General features: G+C 42.9%; 1 protein-coding gene across 2 annotated transcripts in view; it reads left to right on the forward strand.

Annotated features, from left to right (window-relative positions):
- The window catches only part of CPNE4 (copine 4), a 664,107-nt gene that overhangs the window by 616,293 nt on the left and 22,235 nt on the right, over nucleotides 1-25,579 (forward strand). For both annotated transcript variants that reach the window (XM_061421414.1, XM_061421424.1), the window contains exons 9-11: nucleotides 6,519-6,605; nucleotides 10,532-10,591; nucleotides 21,466-21,599. In XM_061421414.1, the coding sequence (XP_061277398.1) occupies nucleotides 6,519-6,605; nucleotides 10,532-10,591; nucleotides 21,466-21,599 (281 nt within the window). The remainder of the gene's footprint in view (nucleotides 1-6,518; nucleotides 6,606-10,531; nucleotides 10,592-21,465; nucleotides 21,600-25,579) is intronic.

Raw genomic sequence — 25,579 nt, forward strand, 5'->3', positions numbered from 1 at the left:
CTTTTCTCAGCTATTTATAAGGCCTCCTCAGACAACCATTTTTCCTTCTTGGCATTTCTTTTTCTTTGAGATGGTTTTGGTCACCACCTCCTGTACAATGTTATGAAGTGCTGTCCATAGTTCTTCAGGCACTCTGTCTCCCATATCTAATCCCTTGAATCTATTTGTCTCCTCTACCAGAGTAAGACCCAGTTTTCCCCACAGTCAGTGTCTCCCATCAAGAAGCTTACCTCTTATCCTCATCCATCAGAAGGCAGACAGAATAAGCAAGAACTACAATACCACTGCCTTTGGAATGAAAACAAAAATCACAGAAAGCTAACCAAAATGATCACATGGGTCACAGCCTTGTGTAACTCAATGAAGCTATGAGCCAGGCCATCCAGGGCCACCCAAGATGGACAGGTCATAGTGGAGAATTCTGGCAAAATGTGTTTCACTGGAGAAGGGAATGGCAAATCCCGTTAGTGTTTTTGCCTCGAGAAATCCATGAATAGTATGAAAAGGCAAAAATATATGACACCTGAAGATGAGCCCCCACCCCCACATCCCCACCCAGATCAGTAGGTATGCTATGAGGATGAGTGGAGAAATAGCTCCAGGAAGAATGAAAAGGCTGGGCCAAAGCAGAAACAACACTCAGTTGTGGATGTGTCACCACTAGGTCAAAGTAAAATCCAATGCAGTAAAGAATAATGCTGCATGCTAACGCTAAGTCACTTCAGTCGTGTCCAACTCTGTGCAACCCTGTAGACGGCAGCCCACCAGGCTCCCCCGTCCCTGGGATTCTCCAGGCAAGAACACTGGAGTGGGTTGCCATTTCCTTCTCCAATGCATGAAAGTGAAAAGTAAAACTGAAGTCGCTCAGTCATATCTGACTCTTAGCGACCCATAGACTGCAGCCCACCAGGCTCTTTTGTCCATGGGATTTGCCAGGCAAGAGTACTGGAGTGGGGTGCCATTGCCTTCTCCAATGCTGTATAGGCACCTGGAATGTTAGGTCCATGAATTGGATGTGGTCAAGCAGGAGATGGCAAGATTGAACACTGACATCTTAGAACTAAATGAACTAAAATGGATGGGAATGGGTGAGTTTAATTCACATGACCATTATATTGCCTACTGTGGGCAACAATCCTTTAGAAGAAATGGAGTATCCCTCACAGTCAATGTACTGTGTGCTTAGTTGCTCAGTCATGTCTGACTTTTTGTGACCCCATGGACTGCAGCCTGCCAGGCTCCTCTGTCCATGGGGATTCTCCAGGCAAGAATACGGGAGTGGGTGGTCATGACCTCCTCCAGGGGATCTTCCCAACCCAGGGATCAAACCTAGATCTCCAACATTGCAGGAGGATTCTTTACTATCTGAGCCACCAGGGAAGCCCAAGAATACTGGAGTGGGTAGCCTATCCCTTCTCCAGGTGATCTTCCCAACCCAGGAATCGAATCAGGGTCTCCTGCACCACAGGCAGATTCTTTACCAACTGAACTACCATGGAAGCCCAATAAGAGAGTCTAAAATACAGTACTTGGGTGCAATCTCAAAAACAACAGAATGATCTTGGTTTTTTTTTCAAGCAAACCGTTCAACATCACAGTGATCCAAATCTATACCTCAACAACTGATGCTGAGCTGAAGTTGACAAGTGCTATGAAGACCTACAACACCTTCCAGAACTAACACTCAAAAAAGGTGTCCTTTTCATCATATACCCATGGCAGATTCATGTTGATGTACGGCAAAACCAATACAATATTGTAAAGTAATTAACCTCCAATTAAAATAAATAAATGTATTAAAAAAAATAAGGGATTGGAATGCAAAAGTAGGAAGTCATGAGATACCCAGATTAACATGAAAATTTTGCCTTGGGGTACAAAATAAAGCAGGGCAAAGGCTAACAGAGTTTTTGTCAAGAGAACAGGCTGATCATAGCATATACACTTTGCCAACAACACTAGATGTGACTCTACAAATGGACATCATCAGATGGTCAATATCAAATTCAGATTGACTATGTTCTTTGCAGCCAAAGGTGGAGAATCTCTATACAGTCAGTGAAAACAAGATCTTGGCACTAAATGTGGCTCAGACCATAAACTACTTATTGCAAAATTCAGGCTTAAATTGAAGAAAGTAGGGGAAACCACTAGGCCGTTCAGATATGACCCAAATCAAATCCCTTATGATTTTACAATGGAGGTGACAAATAGATTCAAGGGATTAGATCAGGTAGACAGAGTGCCTGAAGAACTATGGACAGAAGTTCATAACTGTACAGAAGTCAGTGACCAAAACCATCCCCAAGAAAAAGAAATACAAAAAGGCAAAGTGGTTGTATGAGGAGGCTTTACAAATACCTGAGGAAAGAAGAAAAGCAAAAAGCAAGGGAGAGAGGGATAGATATACCAAACTGAATTCAGAGTTGCAGAGAATAGCAAGGAGAGATAAGAAGGCCTTCTTAAATGAATAAGAACAAAAATAGGGGGAGACAATAGAATGGGAAAGACTAAAAATCTCTTCAAGAAAATTGGACATATCAAGGGAAATTTTCATGCAGGGGTGGGTATAATAAAGGACAGAAACAGCAAGGACCAAAAGAAGCAGGAGAGATTAAGAAGAGGTGGCAAGAATAAAAAGAAGAACTGTACAATTAAGATCTTAATGACCCAGGAAACCATGATGGTGTGCTCCCTCTTTCTGAGCTGGACATCCTAGAGTATGAAGTCCAGAATACATTACTACAAACAAAGCTACTGGAGGTGATGAAATTCCATCTGAGCTATTTAAAATCCTAAAAGATGATGCTGTTAAGGTGTTGCACTCAATATATCAGCAAATTTGGAAAACTCAGCAGTGGCCACCCAGCTGGTAAAGAATCTGCCTGCGATGCAGGAGACCCCAGTTTGATTCCTGGGTCAGAAAATTCCCCTGGAGAAGGGATAGGCTACCCACTCCAGTATTCTCAGGCTTCCCTTGTGGCTCAGCTGGTAAAGAATCCACCTGCAATGTGGGAGACCTGGGTTTGATCCCTGGGTTGGAAAATCCCCTGGAAGAGGGCATGGCAACCCACTCCAGTATTCTTGCCTGGAGAATCCCCATGGACGAAGGAGCCTGGCAGGCTACTGAGCATGGGGTGGTCAAGAGTAGACACGACTGAGGGACTAAGCACAGCAACACAGCACAGCAGTGGTCACAGGACTGGAAAAGGTCAGTTTTCATTCCAATCCCAAAGGGCAATGCCAAAGAATGTTCAAACTACTGTACAACTGCATTCGTTTCACATGCTAACGAGGTTATGCTCAAAATCCTTCAAGCTAGGCTTCAGAAGTATGTGAACCAAGGTCTTCCAGATGTACGAATTGGGTTTCCAAGAGACAGAGGTACTAGAGATCAATCAAATTGAGAACATTCATTAGATCATAGGGAAAGCAAAGGTGTTCCAGAAAAATACCTACTTCTGCTTCATTGACTACACTAAATCCTTTGACTATGTGAATCACAACAAAATGTGGTAAATTCTTAAAGAGATGGGAGTACCAGACCACCTTACCTGTCTCCTGAGAAACCTGTGTGTGGGTCAAGAAGCAACAGTTTTAACTGGCCATGGAACAATTGACTGGTTCAAAAATGAGAATGGAGTACTTCAAGGCTGTGTATTGTTACCCTACTTCTTTCACTTATTAATATATGCAGAGTACATTATGTGAAATGCTGGACTAGATGAATCACAAGCTGTAATCAAGATTGCCGAAATATCAACAACCTCAGTATGCAGATGATACCATTCTAGTGGCAGAAAGTGAAGAGGAATTAAAGAGCCTCTTGATGAAGGTGAAAGAGGAGGATGAAAAAGCTGGCTTGAAATGCAACATTTCAAAAACTAATATCGTGGTATATAGTCCCATCACTTCATGGCAAATACAAGGGGGGGAAGTGGAAGCAGTGACAGATTTTCTTTCCTTGGGTTCCAAAATCACTGTGGAGGTTATTGCCGCCATGGAATTAAAAGACCCTTGGTCCTTGTAAGGAAAGCTGTGACAAACCTAGACAGCATATTAAAAGGCAGAGGTATCACTTTGCTGACAAAGGTCAATATAGGTAATGCTTTGGTTTTTCCAGTAGTCATGTGTGGATGTGAGACTTGGACAGTAAAGAAGTGTCTGAGTCCAGAAGAATTGATAGTTTGGAATTTTGGTGCTGAGAAGACCCTTGAGAGTTTCTTGCACTACAAAGAGATCAAACCAGTCAATCCTGAAAAAGGAAATCAACCCTGAATATTCACTGGAAAGACTGATGCTGAAGCTGAAGCTCCAATACTTTGGCCACCTGATGCAAAGAGCAGACTCATTGGAAAATACTCTGATGCTGGGAAACATTGAAGGCAAAAGAGAAAGGGTGGCAGAGGATGAGGTGGTTAGAAAGCATCACCAACTCAATGGACGTGAGTCTATGCAAACTCCAGGACATAGTGGAGGACAGAGGAGCCCAGGGTGCTACAGTCCATGGAGTTGTAAAGTGTCAAACATGACTTAATGACTGAACAACAACAAAACAAAAACTGTAATTATACATTGTGACAAATGCTATTAAAAAACTGAGCCATTTTAGTTATAAAGGTGTAATGTAAAAGAGATCACCTGAAAAAAAATGAAATTTAACATGAGGGCCCTTAAAAATGAAATGTCAACCATGTAAAAAGCAAAGAAACAGCATTTCAGGTAGAGGGAACTTTGCAAATTCCTGAGTCAGAAAAGAGTTTGGTGTGTTTAAGGATCTGTAAAGAGACCAGTTTATCTGTAGCAGAGAGGGTGAGCGAGCCATGCATGGACATGCATGATCAAGGACAGAGGCAGAGGCCAGGAAAAGAAGGTTCTGATAGCTTGGAGAAAAGAGTTTATATTTTCCAATAAATGTGTTAAGAGCACACTGAAGACTCTCCAATTTAGTAGCCACTACCTATATATACCTATTTCAGTTTTAATAAGTTTTAAGTTAAATTCAATTAAATTTCAGTTCTCTCTCTCTCACTTACACACACACATACACACACATATCAAGTGCTCATGTGGCCAGTGTCTTTCACATTGGTTGGTACAGATGTGGAATCTTCTCATTATTGTAGAAAGTTTTATTGGGCAATGCTATGAGGAGTCTAGGCTGGAGAATGATAAGATTGGAGAATGACATTAATTTTTTTCAAGATTACTCTGGCTACTGTATAGAGAATCAACTGTACAGAGACAAGAGAGTGAGGTAGGGAGATTTTTCAGGAAGCCATAGCTATAGGCAGGACAAGAAGTCAGCAATCTGGGCTGAGTTCCTCTGGGAAACTCCTCTCTGCTCCAAACAATGCCAAGAGGACTCACTCCTGCATTTGTGCTTCTGTGGCTGGAGTAGCTGAGATGTTTCTCAATGTGCTCTTTCATCCTCTAGGACACCAGCCTAGGCTAATTTCACATGGTGGTGAAAACATCCAATCAGCAAGAGCAGCGCAAGCCCCAGTGCACAGGCACTTGTGAAACCTCTGCTCATATCACTTTTGTTAATGTCCCATAGGTCAAAACAAGTCACCTGACGAAGTTCAGAGTCATCATGCACTGGGAAGAATGGGTCATTGTGGACAGTGCTGTATCAGCCTATCCACTAACATCTGCCTCAGAAATTTCTTTGTTTTCAGATACTTCCAGTTGTCAGGGGGTGAAAATTTGTCTTCTGAGTGGAAATCCAAGGATGACTCCTCTAGAACAGTGGGCAGGAGCAATTCGGTGACTCTTGAATGTTTGACTTTGTCAGCGGTCAAAATGCAATTAGCTTTGTCCCATGAAGTCTTGTATAGAAAGGTTGAGCTCTGTTCACGCATTAACTCCCATCTGCCTCCTCAGTTCTGATTCTGTCCCTCACAGAAGCCCCTCTGGAGACAGTGCCACCATTGTGACATGTATCAATCCGTCATTTTAGTCCTCTGTGAAGTTAAGCAAACTCATTATCCCCATCAGCTTCCTATAACCAGTATTCAACGTTCCTCAGTTTTCCTGCCTCTTAAGTCAATTCCCAGACACTAACACTCAGCATTCGGGTTACTCAGCTATGTGTCCAAGATCTGTCCTTCTCTCTGCTTTTTGATTTGACCCCATTCATAGAAAGCATTTATAAGTGTCAGGTACTATTCTAAATGCATTATAGGGGTTACTCATTCAATCCTCATGGTAACCCTATGAGATAGCTATAATTATGGGCTTCATTTTACAGAGGCAATATGCAAGGCGTGAGGGAATGGAGTCATTTGTCAAAGGTCACACAGCTGGAAAGTGAGGAGCTGGGATTCAAACCAGGCAGATGATGTCAGAGTCTTCCTCTCACCACTTCTCCTTCCTTCCCCTCCAGACGCAAAGAGATCAGCTATAGACCAGGTGTCAGTCCTCAGGACTGCCTGCAGTGGCACCCAGGGGCCTCCTCATGAATGACTCCACTTCTTCCTGAGCTGGCAATCATAGTATAACCTTTCTTATTGCAGGTGCAGTGGGAGTGTATCAACCCCAAGTACAAAGCCAAGAAGAAGAATTATAAGAACTCGGGCATTGTGATTTTGAATCACTGCAAGGTATAAGCATAGCCCCTGTCTTCCAGGAGTATGAAACTAAGGCCGTCTGGGAGGAAGGCCCAGGCGGTCTGCACAGAAAGAGTGTCAAGAAGATATGATCTTTTTAAAATAAAAAAATCAGAAAGTCAAGGTATTAGTGGTATTATATTATACATTATAAGTTTGGGTGGTTTTGGAGCTGTGGTAGGCCAATGCCTCCATCACCTCAACAAAGACAGTCCTGCCCAAAGATAACAGAGTCCTGGTCACAAGTCAGGGCCTTCTCTTCCCAGGACATCACCAGAGGGAGGTCCCCAGATGGGGATAACCAACATTTCTAAAGCTCCTGAGTGAGTGAGTGAAAGTCGTTGAGTTGAGTCCAATTCTTCGCGAACCCATGGACTGTACAGTCCATGGAATTCTCCAGGCCTGAATACTGGAGTGGGTAGCCATTCCCTTCTTCAGAGGATCTTCCCAACCCAGGAATCGAACCCAGGTCTCCTGCATTGCAGGCAAGTTCTTCACCAGCTGAGCCACCAGGAAAGCCCAAGGATACTGGAGTGGGTAGTCTATCCCTTCTTCAGGGAATCTTCCTGACCCAGGAATCGAACCAGGGTCTCCTGCATTACAGGCAGATTCTTTACCAGCTGGGCTAAATGGAAGCCCCAACTTCCATGTAATAAGTACTAAGTTTTTAATAAAAAAGATTTTAAATAGAATAGTTAATATTACCAGAACTGTACCAAGACAATGTAATACCACAAAAAGTTATGGAAAATAGCAATAATCTGCCAATAACAGGATTATTTCTATTACATTCTAAATCCAAATTTTAATCTTCATTTATGCATATTTCACAAAAGAAAACACTAATATTAAGTTTTAGAGTAAATTTTTACTCTTATTTTTTTGTACTTTTATTCCATACATTAAAGTATTGCCATTTCAAAGTAACATCTACAGCTTCCCAGAAGAACTAGTTTTAATACTGGCAGTCTACCTGTTCAATACACACCTATATAAATCTTTTCTTGTCAGAGATCTCAATATTAAGTACTCTACACCAGGCTTTTTTGTTCTGTGAACTCTGTTTCACTAAAACTTTCGTTCTCCATTTCCCCTTCCATAACCACAGGCATACTCAGACTTAAAGATTTATCTTTCTTACGTATATTCTGCATGCCATCTCTGTCTCTGGAAGACACTTTCCTTCCTGCTGACACTTTCTAAAGTGTCATTTTTAGGCACTTTCTAAAGCACCTACTCTGTGCTTATCACACAAAGTGATCATCACTAGTACTTACCACTCAGTGTTTTATATGTGGCACCTCCTCCATGCTGAAGAGATACCATGAAAACAAGACATGGGGGATGAGTAAAGCACCTAAAAATTTCTCCCAGAGGGGCTCTAACTCCACAGAAAATCTCTGGGAATAATTTTGCCACTGGTTGAGTACTTACTTTGGTAAAAAATAACTATAATACGTTCTGTTATTCTTACCATAACTCTGAGATTTCTACTTTCAGATGTGATTGTAACTAGTTCATTGTCACACACATGGTAAGAGCTGAGATTGTAATCTCTGTCTGTCTGACTCCATGATGTGAGACTTCCATGCCATCCAGTTTCTCTCTAAATATATCGGGTTCCTCTTCTCAGAGTTGGCATTCCTGGCTTCCAGGGGCTGTAGGAGTCCATTCTCATATAACGGAAGAGTTGGGGGGAAGACTGATGGGTCTGGCTTAGGTCACAGGCCTATCTCGTGAACTAATTACTGGAACTAGACGATAACAATGCTTACCCCATCTGGGGTCATTGTTTTGATAATGTTTGCCATATTTTATAATGCTTTGATATCTTGGGGCCTTGCATACTGGAAGGAACTGCCTGTCTTAGGTTTAGCTAATTACTCAAGATAGCAATTAGCGTGCCTATGAGCCCATCTTTGATATGCAGATGGAGCAATCCAGAGCCTGTATCCCTAGCCACCCCCTTGCCTGAGCTCTCACACACCAAGCCAATATTCCCCCTGCAAGCCCAATATCCCCCCAGAGCCAGCTTCAGACAATTAGAGACCATCCCTATTTCCCAGAGCATCCAGAATCACTCATTATTCAGTCCTAAACCTGATTAACTGCTTACCTTGCCTCACTCATTCGTCCCCACAAAAACCACCATAGTGACTTTTGTCTGTGCTTTCCCTGTATGCCTCCTACCTCCTGACTAACCCAGTGCTACCCCACGTGGCCCCCTTGTGTGGTAGGACATGCCTTCAGTCCTTTGGGGAGCTGTGAATAATAAACTCTTCTTTCAAAGGCAGTTGTCTCTGGTCATCTTACTTACCTACCTATACAGACCAAATCCTGGTGCATTCAAAACAGTCCTGTGCCCCTAGAAGCAGGAGAAAAGACGATCCAGATGAGTCAGTTCAACCGTCCATCTCTGTAAGGTGACTGTGCATATATAACTGTTTCGATCTAAGAGTCTGGTACTCAGAGGACATGGTATTGATAGGGATATAGTAGTAGGTCCACCCACTCCAGTATTCTTTGGCTTCCATGGTGGCTCAGACAGTAAAGAACCTGCCTGCACTGGGGGAGATCTCCCCTGGAGGAGGGCATGGCAACCCACTCCATTATTCTTCCCTGGAGAATCCCCACGGACAGAGGAGCCTGGCGGGCTACAGTCCATGCGGTCACAAAGAGTCAGACATGGCTGAGTGATTAAGTACAACACAGCATCTCAACTATCAGGCAAAGCATCCCCATAAGGAAGCCAGGAGCAGGCACTATTCTGAGGGCCCAGTAAACATCAGCCCTGAGACAAGTCTGCTGATAGATGTGTGCCACCTGGAGGTGGTGCCTGGAAATGCTGCCACAGGGTTTTGTGGGTCAGTTCTTTGAGAAGCTGCCCTGAGCTTCAGATGGAATATGAGAAGCAAGGGTCAAAAATCAGCTGATGGTTGTACCAGTAAAATGATCCAGATTGTGAGCTCTATAACTGCAGGTACCATGCCTGTTTCTTTTCTCCCTGTATCCTTAGCATCCAGGGCATGGTGGAGGCTCAATAAATCCTTGTCAAATAACTGCATAGATGAATGTCACCAAGACTCAAGCAGCAGAATCATAATGAAGCAGAAATGAAGACTAGAAATCAGTAAAGAGTGTGAGAGCACGGAAGCTAGGGGTGGGGCAGGAAGCAAGATGCCTGTTGACTTCCAGCCTAGAGGTCAAAAGGATGCATTTGGGTCCCACCTCCACCATCTAGGTAGATGATCTTAGCCTCAGTTTCCTCGTGGATTAAATGGACACAATAATAATCATAGCATCACCTTCACAGGCTCGTTCAAAGAATTAAATAAGATCATGTATGTTAAGAGCTTGGCATACAGTTCAGTTCAGTTCAGTTCAGTTACTCAGTCGTGTCTGATTCTTTGTGACCCCATGAATTGCAGCAGCGCTCAGTAAATATTAACCCTTGTTCTTCATGGCAAGGGAGGAATCTCACTAGCTGGCAGCTTACAGTGGAGAGCTTCTTGGATAATTGTGACCTTGAAGGTGCTTGTCTTTTTCACTGTGGTGTTAGGAACGTTACCAGAACTGGGACTTAGACACAAGCAGCAAGACTGAAGCTAAGTGTGAGACTTCATGGATTTCAAACCAGTGGTGACCCATGAAAACACAGTACCAGTCTCACCCCAGAGGCAGAGGCTGATTAAAATCATATGTAAACCCAAAAAGAGTGAGAAAGAGGACGATGGTTGCAGCCCTCACAGGCCCATCTGTTTTCTTTCTCTCCTCTAATGAAAGATAATCAGCTGACACCTCTTTTCCCACAGGCCTTTCTCTGCTCTCCCCTCTAGGTCAGCAAACCCCATGCTTAGGCCTTTAATGTGTAAGTACTCGGATCACACTGTTCTAATACAGCTTCCTCTCCTCCCGTGCAGATCCACAAGATGCATTCTTTCTTGGACTACATCATGGGTGGCTGCCAAATCCAGTTTACAGTGAGTTGTTTGTTTGTTCTTACTCAGGGAGCGAGGTTGGAGGGCAGGGCTGGGTGTGGGGCACGAGGACCCACAGTCTGTTCAGACCCTGGGTTGGCTTTGCTCAGGTCTCACTGCTGAAATATCATACAGTAACATCTCTGACCAACCTAAATAGCATATTCAAAAGCAGAGACATTACTTTGCCAACAAAGGTCCGTCTAGTCAAGGCTATGGTTTTTCCAGTGGTCATGTATGGATGTGAGAGTTGAACTGTGAAGAAAGCTGAGCGCTGAAAAATTAATGCTTTTGAACTGTGGCGTTGGAGAAGACTCTTGAGAGTCCTTTGGATTGCAAGGAGATCCAACCAGTCCATCCTAAAGGAGATCAGTCCTGGGTGTTCATTGGAAGGACTGATGCTAAAGCTGAAACTCCAATACTTTGATACTTTGGCCACCTCATGCAAAGAGTTGACTCATTGGAAAAGACTCTGATGCTGGGAGGGATTGGGGGCAGGAGGAGAAGGGGACGACAGAGGATAAGATGGCTGGATGGCATCACCAACTCGATGAACATGAGTTTGAGTGAACTCCGGGAGTTGGTGATGGACAGGGAGGCCTGGCATGCTGTGATTCATGGGTCGCAAAGAGTTGGACATGACTGAGCGACTGAACTGAACTGAACTGAACATCTCTTTACAATGAGGTCACACTTCTGTTTTCCCCATGACTATTTTTTCAGCATCCTATCAGGAAATGCATGCCATTCAACCTCAGAGGGTTTGGGGAACCAGTCTATTATGTTTTCCATCCTTTCAGTAACTGCAGGAGGCAGGAGGCAGTGGGTGGGTTGCCAGATTCCACCACTGGGTGAAAAGGGTTGGGGAAGGAGTGAACCGTGCTAAAACATCCCACTGAACCATGGCTGACATCTTGGTTGTGTTCATTTGGACAGAACACAAGCTTACATGTCGAGCCCAATGGTCAGTGCCAAGAGTAAGCCATCTAGATGACTCATCAGGCAATGAAAAAGTGAATTCCAAAAGACTAGAGAACCAGTCTGTCAATGTTGAGAAATAGAATTAATGAGTGGACTAAGGGTCTTCTCCTACATGGAATCTGTAAGCCCATGGGATTTGTACACTCCTAATAATGTATTTGGTGGTGGGCTGGGTCTTTTTTAAGTGTCTGGGTGGGCCAAGATTGTAAATCCACCTGCCCTTGAAAAATTTGCTCTCAGTGGCTTCATATTCAAAATCCTCCTAGTTTCCAGCAGACATGACCTGCAAAAAGAGAATACCCAGATGACAACAAATAGATCTGTTAAAACCTGTGGGAAAATCATGTGGATGTAAACAAGTTGTGCAGCATCTGTGCCCCATCTTACAGAAGTGTACTTGTGAAACTATTTAGCCCTATTTAGCTCCCTAGATGGGCTCAATCATGTGAGGAAGGCAAAGAAAATGGTTTGAGCCCAAGAGAGTCAACTGAACCAATGTGTTCCTGAGACAAAAGGTAGTGGAACCCAAAGGATTAGAGGGGGCTTTCCCAAGGGGATGAGATAAGGCCTCTCCCTAGATAGAGGCTGGGCTTTTGCTATAACCTACCTATGTCCTGCCTAAACTTAGGCCATTGTTCATTTGCCACTGAATATTTATGGGAGTTAATTATAGATTATGGTCATTTTTTTAAAGTCTAAGGTTCTCTAAAGGCACACCCATAGAGCACCCCACCCCCATATACACACTGGCATGTTTAGAAGGTAGTAACCATGTGCATTGTGGGCAAACACCCCGACCTCTGTCTGTCCTGGGCACTTGGAGGTGGAGGAGCCAGCAATGTCACAGAGGAGACAGTGTCCCATGATCTTAGGCAAAAGGCTGGTTTCAGGAAACTATTCATAGATTTTCAAGTGAAAGCTCTATCGATTTGGGTCTGTTTTAGGTTCTATAGATCCCATGCTTTTGGACAACTCTTTAGTCAACCTTCAGGGGCTTGCTTTGCCCTTGGAGTTGGGCTGCAAAGAGTCAGCCCCAGTGAAAACTGAAAATTTGAGCCCAGAAGGTTCCAGCTCTACACCCTGGCTCACAGAGGAGAGGGGAGGTTGTATGGTCCCCCTGACCCAAGAAGATTATTCTTCTGGCGTTGCTCTCCCCTCCTTCTCACTTTTTTAAAAAGCGCTTGAGTAATAAGAAACCCATTTTTTAAAACTAATTACTTGCCAATTAGCTTTTTATTTTTTAACTTTATTTATTTTGGCTTCACTGGGTTTTTGTTGCTACGTGCGTGTGGACTTTCTCTATTTGCAGCGAGTGGAGGCTACTCTTCATTGCAGTGCACGGGTTTCTCATTGTGGTGGCTTTGGTAGGTGTGGCTAGCAGGCTCTAGAGCATGGGCTGAGTTGCATGTGGAATCTTCCTGCAGCAGGGATCAAACCTGTGTCCCCTGCATTGGCAGGCAGATACTTAACCACTGGATCACCAGATGTCCCATCCTTCTCACTTTCGTTGACCCTCCCCAACTTGGAGGGACCACCTCAGTTTTTATCACCACCACTCCCCCAGCCCCCACTTCTCAGGCCTCCAGCATCCACAGAGGGACCTGCAGGAAGTCTGCAGTGAGTGAGGAGCAAGACCTCTGAAGAGGGAGAGCAGGTGCAGATAAATGCCAAGGAGAGGAGGCCAGACCATAAGCAGTGCCTAGAACAAAATCCTTCCTCCTGGAGGGCTCCAGGCCAGGGATGCAGGAGAAGGTGCTAGGTGTTTTATTTTGAGGTTTCTGTTAAAGAAAACATAACAACCACCTCATTGTCATTTTCCTCTAAAATTAAGTCAATAATTTCTTATTACTCAAGCATTGCCAGCTAATGTAAATGATAAGCTATAATGCAAACTATTATTAACAATTGACCTGCCTTACTTAATTTGGCCTTGTATTTATTATCTGCCCAGTCATTTCATTGAAGCCATCTGGAAAAATGAAGGGAACTTTGCAGAGGGATGAGAAATGAGAAGAGGGCTTCCTGGTGTGGAGATGGGCAGAACAGAGGAAGTGAGTCCAGGATGACTCAAATGTTTTGTGCCTGAAGACAAAGCATGTTGGCCCCATTCACAGAAATATGGAAATCAAGATTAGCCACCAGACAGAAGAATGAACTTCCCCAAAGATGTTGTGAGGGTGTTTTCAGGTATCCCAGTGAGATGGCATTTATAAATACAGCCCTTGGTTTCAGGAGAGAGGTGGAAGCTGCACATATATAGGTCTGGAGGAGATAGCTAAAGAGGAGAAGACAGAAAGATAGGGGGCCTGGTAACAGAATGTTATGGAAAATATGCATTCAGCAACAGGGAAAAGAGGAGCCAACAGTAAGATAAGATATGCCAGAGGAAAAGGTCCCAGAGGAGGCAGAAACTCAGATGATCAGGAAAAAGTCTTACAGGATCAAGGACAATAATCTCATATGCTAAAGAAAAGGTGAAGAATGAAAATCAGTGACTGAGCCATGTGATGAGTAAGCACAAGTCGTCTTCAGAAGAGCAACTTCAGCAGAATGAGACCGTAGGCCCAGGTGTTTGGGGTGTAACAGACAGTGAGGACATGAATGCAGTGGGTATATCTACTTGTTCAAGACAGCCGACAGTGAAGGAAAGACAAGAGGCAGAAAGTAGGTGCCAACCTGAGGATGAGAAGAGGGAAATTTTAAGTAATAAAATAAGCAGAAAAGATCCCAGGGAGGGAAGCAGATAAAGGATGCTAAAAAGAGCCCCCATCAGTGATTCTTTCTCTTTTTCGGTCCCATGGACCACTTGAAATCTGACACAAGATCTATATCCTCTCACTGGAAAGTGCACACACTCCACCCCACACACAACTGCAGGATGCCCTTGGGCACCTGTGAGGACAACCTTTGTTCCTCGTGTGAATTCTTGAGTCATAAGGACTCTGGAGCAACAGTCGTGTCGTGGTCTTAGAAGAGCTGGGCAGAGATTGAGGGAGAGAAATTGGGATCCATGCATTTGGCACATGGCACAGCAGCCAAAAGAAAACCAGATACTAGAATTTCACCTACAAAATCAACAGCTATAGACAGCATAGATGAGGCCAGACTCCATAAGACATCTGAAAAGACAATGGTAGAAGAATTAAATGTTTCTGTTGAAAGTTATTGCCTTTCCAGATGCAAAAAACATTCATTGTAAAATGGATTTTCACGGAATCAGGTTGTAAGCAACACAAACGTCCAACAATAAGATAATGGCTATATAAAACACTGTAGCTCATCTAGGTGGACTGTGGTAAAGCCATTTTAAGTGATAATTATAGTGACTTGTAATCACATGAGGATATGTTAATGTCATTAAGTGAAGAAAAAAGAATATAAAGCAAAGCTACCCTATGATTACAATTATGTTAAATGTCTTTATGTGTTATATATATATTTTACATATAAAATTTTAAAATATTTTGTATTTATATATATGTAAAACTAAAAAAGAAAAATATGACTTACTGAACTAGTAGAATCCTGAGTGGTCATTTTTCTCATATTATATTCAGATGACCCTTTTTATTATTTGTAATTTTTTTAAATTAAAAGGGGTATTGCTGGGACTTCCCTGGTGGTCCAGTGGTTGGGACTTTGCCTTCCAATGCAGGGAGTGGGGGTTCAATCCCTGGTCTGGGAGCTTAGATGCCACATGCTTGGTGGCCAGGGAACCAAAGCATAAAACAGAAACAATATTGTTACAAATTCAATAAAGGCTTTAAAAATGGCCTACATCAAAAAAATCTTAAAAAGGGCGAGTATCACTTTTCATTATCTCTGATTTTATTATCTATTTTTTAATAATATGATATAACAAGCTAAATGTGGCTAAGCTTGAAGATTAGCCTTCAAGCCTAAGAAAACATTACCTATTAAAGGTCCTCTCCTGTCATCTTTTCTGACCTTAATACACTTAGGACATCCTATGCCCACACTATGTCTCAGTTTAGTTTTAAATCCTGATTTTAAATGCCAGACTAAATAGTGATGGACTCTTGTGTAGTCCTCTGAGACATGAGACTGAGTCCTGGGTTGAAGAAGAGAATGTTTTGCACATTCCAGGAAGTGAACCAGACAACATCCAGGTTCTTTCTCATCTTGTCTTGGCTCCTATTTCTTTCCTGCTATGGAGTTTTGAGGAGGCAGAAAAGCACAAGAATTATATATGTTATTTAAGAAATGGTCCAGACTGAACAGTATCACCACCTATAAGGCTCGTTGTATAGGCCCAAATTGTATACAAACTTAAAAAGAAGAATGAACAGCTGCCCTATAGCAGATGATATCAAAACGATTTCAGAGAGATCAGACAGCTAACCAGAGATGGGTTCACAGCAGCTTTCCCCAAAAAAACATCCAGGTGGGTCTTAAAAGGCCCAGTTGTCAGAGGCAGGGAAGGGATCTGAGGCATGGGCTCGGTTCAGGTAAGAAGCTAAAAATATCCAAGGAAGGATAACATCGTTAGCGTCCAGCCTTTTTCGGAAGCAGTTCTTCACACTGGGGACTTGGCAGCATAAAGAAAGTAAGCACTTTGCTCTCATACTTTACAAGATTTTGCAAAACTGCACCATGGCTCTGCTTAATGAACAGCGAGGCCTCCTGGGCAGAAGGGGAAACAAAGGAGGCCTGCTCTGGGGCTGCCCACTGGGAAGATGGGAGTGCAAACCAGAACCACAGGCTTTCCTAAATGCTTCATAGCAGAAGAGGAAAATAGTAGCTCTGCAAGCCAGCCACATTCAGGAAGCCAGGAATCAAGAGCCTCCTCCACAAACTGGCATTTTTCAGTCATTTTCTTGCTTTTATTTCTCAACTTAGTCCCATCTTTCACAGCCTCCCTGTTGCTTTTAAAAATAAACCTAACCTTTCTCTCTGTTCTCTTTGCACTCATGCTAACTTTAAGAGCACAGAGAATTGGTGGTAGAAGACCACCTCCTGAAGACAAAATTCTTATCTCCAGCCTCATCAGGGAGATTTTAGGGAAACATCACTTTCCGGGGGGCGGAGGGGGGGTGAATATTTGAGCTGCTTTGTACCTGAGACTGTCTATTTACTGTCAAGTAAAATGATAAAGTGAGACGAGGTATCCGAGAACTATATTGTAAAGTAAAAAAAATAATAATAAAATTTAAAGAAAAGATTTTAATGACCCAGATAACCACGATGGTGTGATCACTCATCTACAGCTAGACATCTTGGAGGAAGTATGAACTCAAGTGGGCCTTAGGAAGCATCACTACAAACAAAGATAGTGGAGGTGATGGAATTCCAGTTGAGCTATTTCAAACCCTAAAAGATCATGCTGTAAAAGTGCTGCACTTATTATGCCAGCAAATTTGGAAAACTCAGCAGTGGCCACAGGACTGGAAAAGATCAGTTTTCATTCCAATCCCAAAGAAAGGCAAAGCCAAAGAATGCTCCAACTACTGCACAATTACACTCCTCTCACACACTAGTAAAGTAATACTCAAAATTTTACAAGCTAGGCTTCAAGAGTATGTGAACCGAGAATTTCCAGATGTTCAAGCTGGTTTTGGAAAAGGCAGAGGAACCAGAGATCAAATTGCCAACATCCGCTGGATCATTGAGAAAGCAAGAAAATTCCAGAAAAATATCTACCTCTGCTTCATTGACTACACTAAAACCTCTGATTGTGTGGATCACAAAAAACTGTGGAAAATTCTTTGGGAGATGGGAATACCAGGCCACCTTACCTGCCTCCTGAGAAACCTGTATTCAGGTTTCTAACAAGAAGCAACTGTTAGAACCGGACATGGAACAACAGACTGGTTCCAAATTGGGAAAGGAGTACATCAGGGCTGTATATTGTCAACCAGCTTATTTAACTTCCATGCAGAGTACATCATGCAAAATGCTGGGCAGGATGAAGCACAAGCTGGAATCAAGATTCCCAGGAGAAATATGAATAACCTCAGATATTCAGATGACACCACCATTATGGCAGAAAGTGAAGAGGGACAAAAGAGCCTCTTGATGAAAGTGAGAGAGGAGAGTGGAAAAGCTGGCTTAAAACTCAACATTCAAAAACTAAGATCATGGCATCTGGCCCCATCACTTCATGGCAAACAGATGGGGGAAAGAAATGGAAACAATGACAGACTTTATTTTCTTGGACTTCAAAATCACTGCAAGTGTTGACTACAGCCATGAAATTAAAAGATGTTTGCCCCTTGGAAGAAAAGCTATGACCAACCGAGACAGCATGTTAAAAAGCAGAGACATTACTTTGCCAACAAAGGTCTGTCTAGTCAAACTTATGGTTTTTCCAGTAGTCATGTATGGATGTGAGAGTTGTACTACAAAGAAAGCTGGGTGCCGAAGGACTGATGCTTTTGAACTGTGGTGCTGGAGAAAACTCTTGAGAGTCCCTTGGACTGCAAGGAAATCAAACCAGTCAATCCTAAAGGAAATCAGTCCTGAATATTCATTGGACAGACAGATGCTGAAGGTGAAACTCCAATACTTTGGCCACCTGATGTGAAGAGCTGACTCATTAGAAAAGACCCTGATGCTGAGAAAGATTGAAGGCAGGAAGAGAAGGGGACGACAGAGGATAAGATGGTTGGATGGCATCACTGACTCAATGGACATGAGTTTGAGCAAGCTCCAGGAATTGGCAAAGGACAGGGAAGCCTGCCATACTGGAGTCCATGAATTGGACACAACTGAGTGACTGAACAACTACAACAACAAATGATAAAATATTTTTATGAGCAGAGGGAACTATAGAAAGCAGCACATGATAGGGATCATTATTTTATTTCCTTTTTTCATCAGATAATGTTTAGTTTAATACCCTTCCCCAAAGTTTCATCAGCATCTCCTGAGCTTGAAGAGCCTCTGTGGTTGTCATAAATAAGGGGGTCATCCCCACTAAAAGAGTGCAAACCCCAGAGGCCTGCAGAAAAATAAAAAGCAATTTCCATTGGGCATGTTTTTCTCTACAGCACCACCAGGAACAGGCAACTCAATACTGCCTACTAACCTTGAACTTCAAGTTACCCCACTTCATAATCTCCTCCATCCCCAAGGAGATCTGGCCACTCCCTTCCCTAACTGGCATCTGCTTCACAATCAGTCAACGAATATCTTATTTCTATTCCATGCTTAATATATTCCATCACAATCCTCTTCTCACCACGATCTCTGCCTCTCCCTTGTTTGTTAAGCATAAGGGAATTATTCCAAGCCTAGGGATGAAGAGTTGATAGAAATGAAAAGATGTAGAGCACTGGGACCAGAGTGAAGAAAGAGAGGAAGGCACCTAGGGTGCAAAATTTAAGGATGCATCACTCAGATCGGGCAAGTGTAGGATCAGCTCAGATGAGTGCCTTCCTGAGTTTATGCCTCTCTTGTCTTACTCTAATCCCAGCCCTATGATTTTTTTCAAAATTTAATATAGTTGTTGCCAAAATTTTTAATGCTCATCCAGATGTTACATGCACTTCTTCCCACACCACAGAGACTCATCCAGGTGATACACCTGGGCTCAGATGCTGCCTTTTGGTGCCTACATGCTTGGAGGATCTCACCTGTGCTTAGCAGGATTAGATGTTCAATTATGTTTCTTGAGTTGCCATTTTTCTTTATGGAGGTTTCCCCCTCTGTTCTTTATATTATCTGATTTATCTGATTTCATTCTCTGGTTTTACATCAGGATAGCAGCATGTTTTTGTCATCACAAGACACCCTTGACAATCAGGCAATCAACACACGTGGGACAACTGCAGTATTAAAAAACACAGATAGACTGGAACATCAGTGATTTGCAATATTTGCAATGACACTGATAAATCAGAGCAGAATCAAGTGTGTGTTAAGTCGCTTCAGTCATGTCTGGCTCTGTGACTCTATGGACTATAGCCCACCAGGCTCCTCTGTCCTTGGGATATTCCAGGCAAGAATACTGGAGTGAGTTTCCATTTCCTTCTTCAGGTGATCTTCCTGACCCAGGGATCAAACCCACATCTCTTATGTCTCCTGCATTGGCAGGCGGGTTCTTTACCACTAGTGCTACCTGAGAATCAAGTTTATCTCTGCAACATCCTTACGGTCTCTAGAATGTTCTACAGTTCTAAAGTGCTTTCTTTCCACAGTAGGAGAGAAAAAGATGCTTTTCTTCTAGCCTTCCCAGCACTATGTTTACTTTTAAACACTATGTACACCTGTGAGGTGCCATGATCTCTTAAGTGCGTCTTGTCAGGACAGAAGTCAAGTGTGGTGGGTGTGTGTAGAAGCTAAGCAAATCCAGGAGGCCTGAGATGCTTGATTTCTCCAAACCCTGTCTCTTGGGTACCTTTTGAGTATCTTCCTTGGAGAAGTTTTCCAGGGATTATCTGAATGTATCTGGACCTTCGTCTGGTTGGTGCCCCATAGGTGTGACCTAGAATGCTTTTTGATTGCAAAATGCATGTAAACTTGCCACCCTCAACTAACTTTTCACCACAGTTCATGTTATCTTCCTCTCTTTTTTCACTGGCTTGGCTTTCACCTTCAGGATGAAATCTATCTCAGAAGATATTAGATTTCACTGATCCTTTTAGGTCACCCTCAATTACCCATTACTCAGTCACCCATTATCCCACTATTTTTTTTCTTTTTAAAAATTATTTTATGTTCATGTTTTTATTGAAGTATATTTGATTTACAATGTTGTTTTAATTTCTGCTCTATAGTAAAGTAATTCAGTTATACATATACACACATTCTTTTTAAAATACTATTTTCCATTACAGTTTATCATGGGATGCTGAATACAGTCATCTGCAATATACAGTGGGACCTTGCTGCTTATCCAGTCTATTATAATAGTTTACAGCTTGTTGTTATTGAGTCATCAAGTTGTGTCTGACTCTTTACAACCCCACAGACTCTAGCCCACCAGACTTCCCTGTCCTTCACTATCTCCCGGAGGTTGCTCAAACTCATGTCCATTGAGTCAGTGATGCCATCCAACCGTCTCATTCTCTGTAGCCCCCTTCTCCTGCCCTCAATCTTCCCCATCATCAGTGTCTTTTCCAATGAGTTGGCTCTTCACATCAGTATTGGAGCTTCAGCATCAGTCCTTCGAGTGAACATTCAGGGTTGACTTCCTTTAGTTTACAGCTGCTCACCCCAAACTCCCACTCCATCCTTCCCCCGCACCCTCTCCTCCTTGGTAACCACAAGTCTGTTCTCCATGTCTCTGAGTATGTTTCTGTTTGTACATAAGCTCATCTGGTCATATTTTAGATTTCACATATAAGTGATATCATATTTGTCTTTCTCTTTCTGACTTACTTTTTGCTTAGTATGATAATCTCTAGTTGCGTCCATGTTGCTGCAAATGCATTATTTCATTCTTTTTATGGCCAATTATTATTCCCCTGTATATATGTACCACATCTTCTTTATCCTTTTATCTGTGGATGGACATTTAGGTCGATTCCCTGTCTTAGCTATTGTGAATACCACTGTTATGAACATAGAGGGTGCATGTATCTTTTTGAAATAGAGTTTTGTCTGGATATATGCTCAGGAGGAGGACTGCTAGATCACATGGTAACTCTATTTTTAGTGTTCTGAGGAACTTCCATAAGAACCTCCATACTGTTTTCCATATTGGCTGCACCAATTTACATTCCCACCAAGAGTATAGGAGAGTGCCCTTCTCACCACATCCTCTCCAACATTTGAACAACTAGTTTTTAAAGCTAATAAATTTCTTCTCTAACTCTGATTGTCAGCAGGATGTGTAACATACCATTTTCCCCCTCCCTCAGGCTGCATCGCTGTCAAGGTTAAATGAAATATGTTCACTTTAAATCCACCCACTCTCCTATCTTCTCTTCCAGGTAGCTATAGATTTCACGGCCTCCAACGGGGACCCCAGGAACAGCTGTTCCCTGCACTACATTCACCCCTACCAGCCCAATGAGTACCTGAAGGCCTTGGTGGCAGTGGGAGAGATTTGCCAAGACTATGACAGGTATGAGACTTCCCATCTCTGGTGGTTCTTGTGGCCCCTAGCTGATCCTGGGCAGAATAATGGAAATGAAGTTATGCTGAGACTCATGAGGGGACAAAATAAAGCCTAGCTCTAAATGTGTTATCCTCTTCACCTCTAGAGGAACTGAATTCATGCCAAGCTCACATTGGCCACCAAAAAATCCTTTCTTCTCTTACTTGGCTGGCAGGACCACTGGATAGAGATTTTGGTTTCTCTTTTGTGAAGTTTCATTATGTGCCTTACTACATACAGAAACTTGCAAAGTTGGTTGCATTGACTAGCAGCATAATGTCGCAGAACATCAAGCTCCACTTGAACATCTAAATCAGCATCTGCATTGTAACATGATTCCAAGATGATTCATGTGCAATTTGAGATTTGAGAAGCACCGGTTAATTGGGCACTATTCTTTCTGATCCTCATACTAACCCTTCTGTCATGGGTGTTGTTTAACAGAAGAGGAAAACTATGCAGGGAGGTGAAGTGGTGTGTGCCCTGACCTACAGCCAAGGGCAGGATTTAAACCCAGAGCCAGCTCCTTCCACAGCATAAGCTCATAATCATGGGATTTCACTGGTCTCAAGAGCTATTGGTAACTTCAGCAGAGGGTGTGCATGCGCCCATGACAGTGTTTATATGTGTTTGTATGTCTGTATAGAAAACACAATTTTGAGATCAAATCAGTATTATACTTATTTTTACTTGATGGCAAACATTGACCTTGCCCACCAAGAGAATTCCTTGTAAGAAGTGATTTACATAAACTACATTGAACTGAATTTATTTTGCCTTTCCAGTATTTCTAGATTGAGGTGAAGTTGTTCACATGTTTGATTAAGAAGGTTCTTTGAAATAGAACCAGGGTAAATATATTGTGGGTAAATCTCAGTTGACGGCCTGATGTGATTGTAAATCAGGACTAGTTGGTAATAAGCAATAACTAAGTGACTTGAAAGTTGCTCAGTCATGTCTGACTATTTGCGACCCTATGGACTATACAGTCCATAGAATTCTACAGGCCAGAATACTGGAGTTGGGTAGCCTTTCCCTTTTCCAGGGGATCTTCCCAACCCAGGAATTGAACCTAGGTCTCCCGCATTGCAGGCAGATTCTTTACCAGCTGAGCCACCAGGGAAGCCCAAGCAGTAACTAATTGACCAGGAAAATAAAGTGACTCTGTCCTCCAATTTCACAGAGATTTCATGAAATGGCCTGATTTCTGTTCTTTCTAGTCTCATAATTGGTGAAAACCATATTAAAAACCTGATACCCAGGCGCTTAGGGAGTGACACAACCTATGACCAGAAGGTGCATGAGTGTCCTTCCCACTGGCGAGTCTCTGGATTCAGATTGGTCATCACCAATAACTCAGATGTGTATGATGCTAGTTGGGGATGAATGCACAGATGCAGTCAAATCAGATAGTGCTAAACATGAGGCCCTTGCCAACACTTCCCCTCCATGTTTGAAACAGAGAGCAGCAATAGCATTTTAAATTACCTTGTTCAAATGATACTGGTACTTAACCTTGAAATATTGTCCGTGAAGGCAACTTGAATCCCAGCTCTTGATTTCTTCAGGCCCCAATTCAGGAAGGATTCTTAGAGAGGCTCAAGTCATAATGGAGATTTCTACCGAGAGGGAAAAAACAGACAGATTGCAATTCCCACTGTTAGAAACGCCTCCAAATATCCCCCAAGATACCACCACAGTAATTTCCTCCTTTCTTTCTCTCTCTCTCTCCACTCCCCCCCAAACACACACACAATGTTAGCTTGTGTCATAATGTGTCCATTTAAGAGAAGAAAAGTGAGAACTTCTTCAGGATTCTTAATAACTTTTAAATATTGAAATGCTCATAAAATAAACTAGGTAAAAGCACTTAATACAACACAATAGACACTTAGTTGAGTCAGTAAAGTTGGCCTTGACTGACTCTGCAGGCACAAGGCAGCCTAGTAATGAATTCCAAAGAGCAAATTAATGGCTTGGCCAGAAATTAAGATGCCAACACCCAGAGCCCTTGCTGTGTTTCTGCAGCAGATTTATTGGACAGGCTACAGAACTTCTGTTTCCTGATTACCTCAAACTCAAAATGCAGATAAGACAGTCAGAGGGCCCCGCACACCTTTTGGAGCTATTATCCCTTTATAATATGAGCCAGACAAAGCCTGCAGAGGATTTTTGTATTTCCTCAAAAGTACAGATAAAAGTAAGAGAGATCACCTTCGGGTTACATAAAGAATCATCTCAGATGATTCTTTTAAAAAACTGATTCATGTTATATGTGACAAAAACCATCAAAATATTGTAATTATCCTCCAATTAAAATAAATTAATTTTTAAAAAATTTTTAAAGGAAAATACCAAAGCTGTTGGTCCCAACTGACCAAGAAAATCAGATTTCTTCAACTCACTGGAGCATTTTTATTTTTCATGTAAAGAAAGCACCTCAGCATTGAAATCGGCACACTAATCACTTCATGAAAACTGACAAGTTTCCCTCACTTCTCTGTGTGGGTGGAAAGACAATAGACAGACAGTCAGGACAGTGTAAGTAGGGGCTTTGGAATTAATTTATTTTTGCATCAAAGTCAGTGAGGTTGCTGCTCAAAAAGAAACAGTTGAGTAAAACCTGACAGAAGGCTCCCTTTGCCCACCTGCAGCGACCCAGAGGCATTTAACCCCCAGGAACCTTGAAATTCCGCTCAGCCTCTGACAGCTAAGAGTTCTCTTCCTGCCTTGTACATTCACTGCTCACGGGTCATGACGAGCTGATCCATGAAGCTGAACAGCTTGAGAGACGCGTGAAGCTCAGAGTTCTCAGGGCTGCCTTGAGGGGAGGCTCAGGTCCTAAGCCTGGCAGGCAGCTCTGCTAGCCCGTTTTCTCTGTGTTTCTGAAAGAGAGACCCCTACCTTCCGTCTCCTCCAACTCCCCAAGTGTGTGCCTCCCAAACGAGCTCATCTTTTCCCAGTCGGTTGTAGCCCTCCCCAAGCTCCTACAGACAATGTGATCTCTTCAGGCTGCTCAAGGCCAGGGTGGCATCCATTCCTAGGGCTCGGCAGAGATGTGAGTCTCTGACAAGCGTCTCTTCCGAAGTCTGCTGGGTAGGGTGCTATGAGGTACAGTTAGAAATGAAACAGGCTGGAATGCAGAGGATTGGGCTAGAAGTCAAAAGTCACATCACAGTGCTGTCTTTTTCACTCTGCAGACACCAATCCATTGTTCTCTTGGCTCCCCTTTGGAACCATTCAGTTCAGTTCAATCATGTCTGACTCTTTGCAACCCCATGAATCACAGCACACCAGGCCTCCCTGTCCATCACCAACTCCCGGAGTTCACCCAGACTCACGTCCATCGAGTCAGTGATGCCATCCAGCCATCTCGTCCTCTGTCCCCTTCTCCTCCTGCCCCCAATCCCTCCCAGCATCAGAGTCTTTTCCAATGAGTCAACTCGTCACATGAGGTGGCCAAAGTACTCAGTTTCAGCTTTAGCATCATTCCTTCCAAAGAAATCCCAGGGCTGATCTCCTTCAGAATGGACTGCTTGGATCTCCTTGCAGTCCAAGGGACTCTCAAGAGTCTTCTCCAACACCACAGTTCAAAAGCATCAATTCTTCAGCGCTCAGCTTTCTTCACAGTCCAACTCTCATATCCATACATAACCACTGGAAAAACCATAGCCTTGACTAGACGAACCTTCATTAGCAAAGTAATGTCTCTGCTTTTCAATATGCTATCTAGATTCACCATAACTTTTCTTCCAAGGAGTAAGCGTCTTTTAATTTCATGGCTGCAGTCACCATCTGCAGTCCTAAAACAGTCTGGTGCCTGGGCCTGATCCCCAGATTTAATTAGTCTGGTGCACATCCTGAGGTTAAACTCCTTGGGCCTTGTTTCCTTGACAGCAAATGAATGATTCAGCTAACTTCCCCTGCAGAGTAGTTGTAAGAATTAG

Source organism: Bos javanicus, chromosome 1, assembly GCF_032452875.1.
Source record: "Bos javanicus breed banteng chromosome 1, ARS-OSU_banteng_1.0, whole genome shotgun sequence".
Lineage (NCBI taxonomy): Eukaryota > Metazoa > Chordata > Mammalia > Artiodactyla > Bovidae > Bos > Bos javanicus.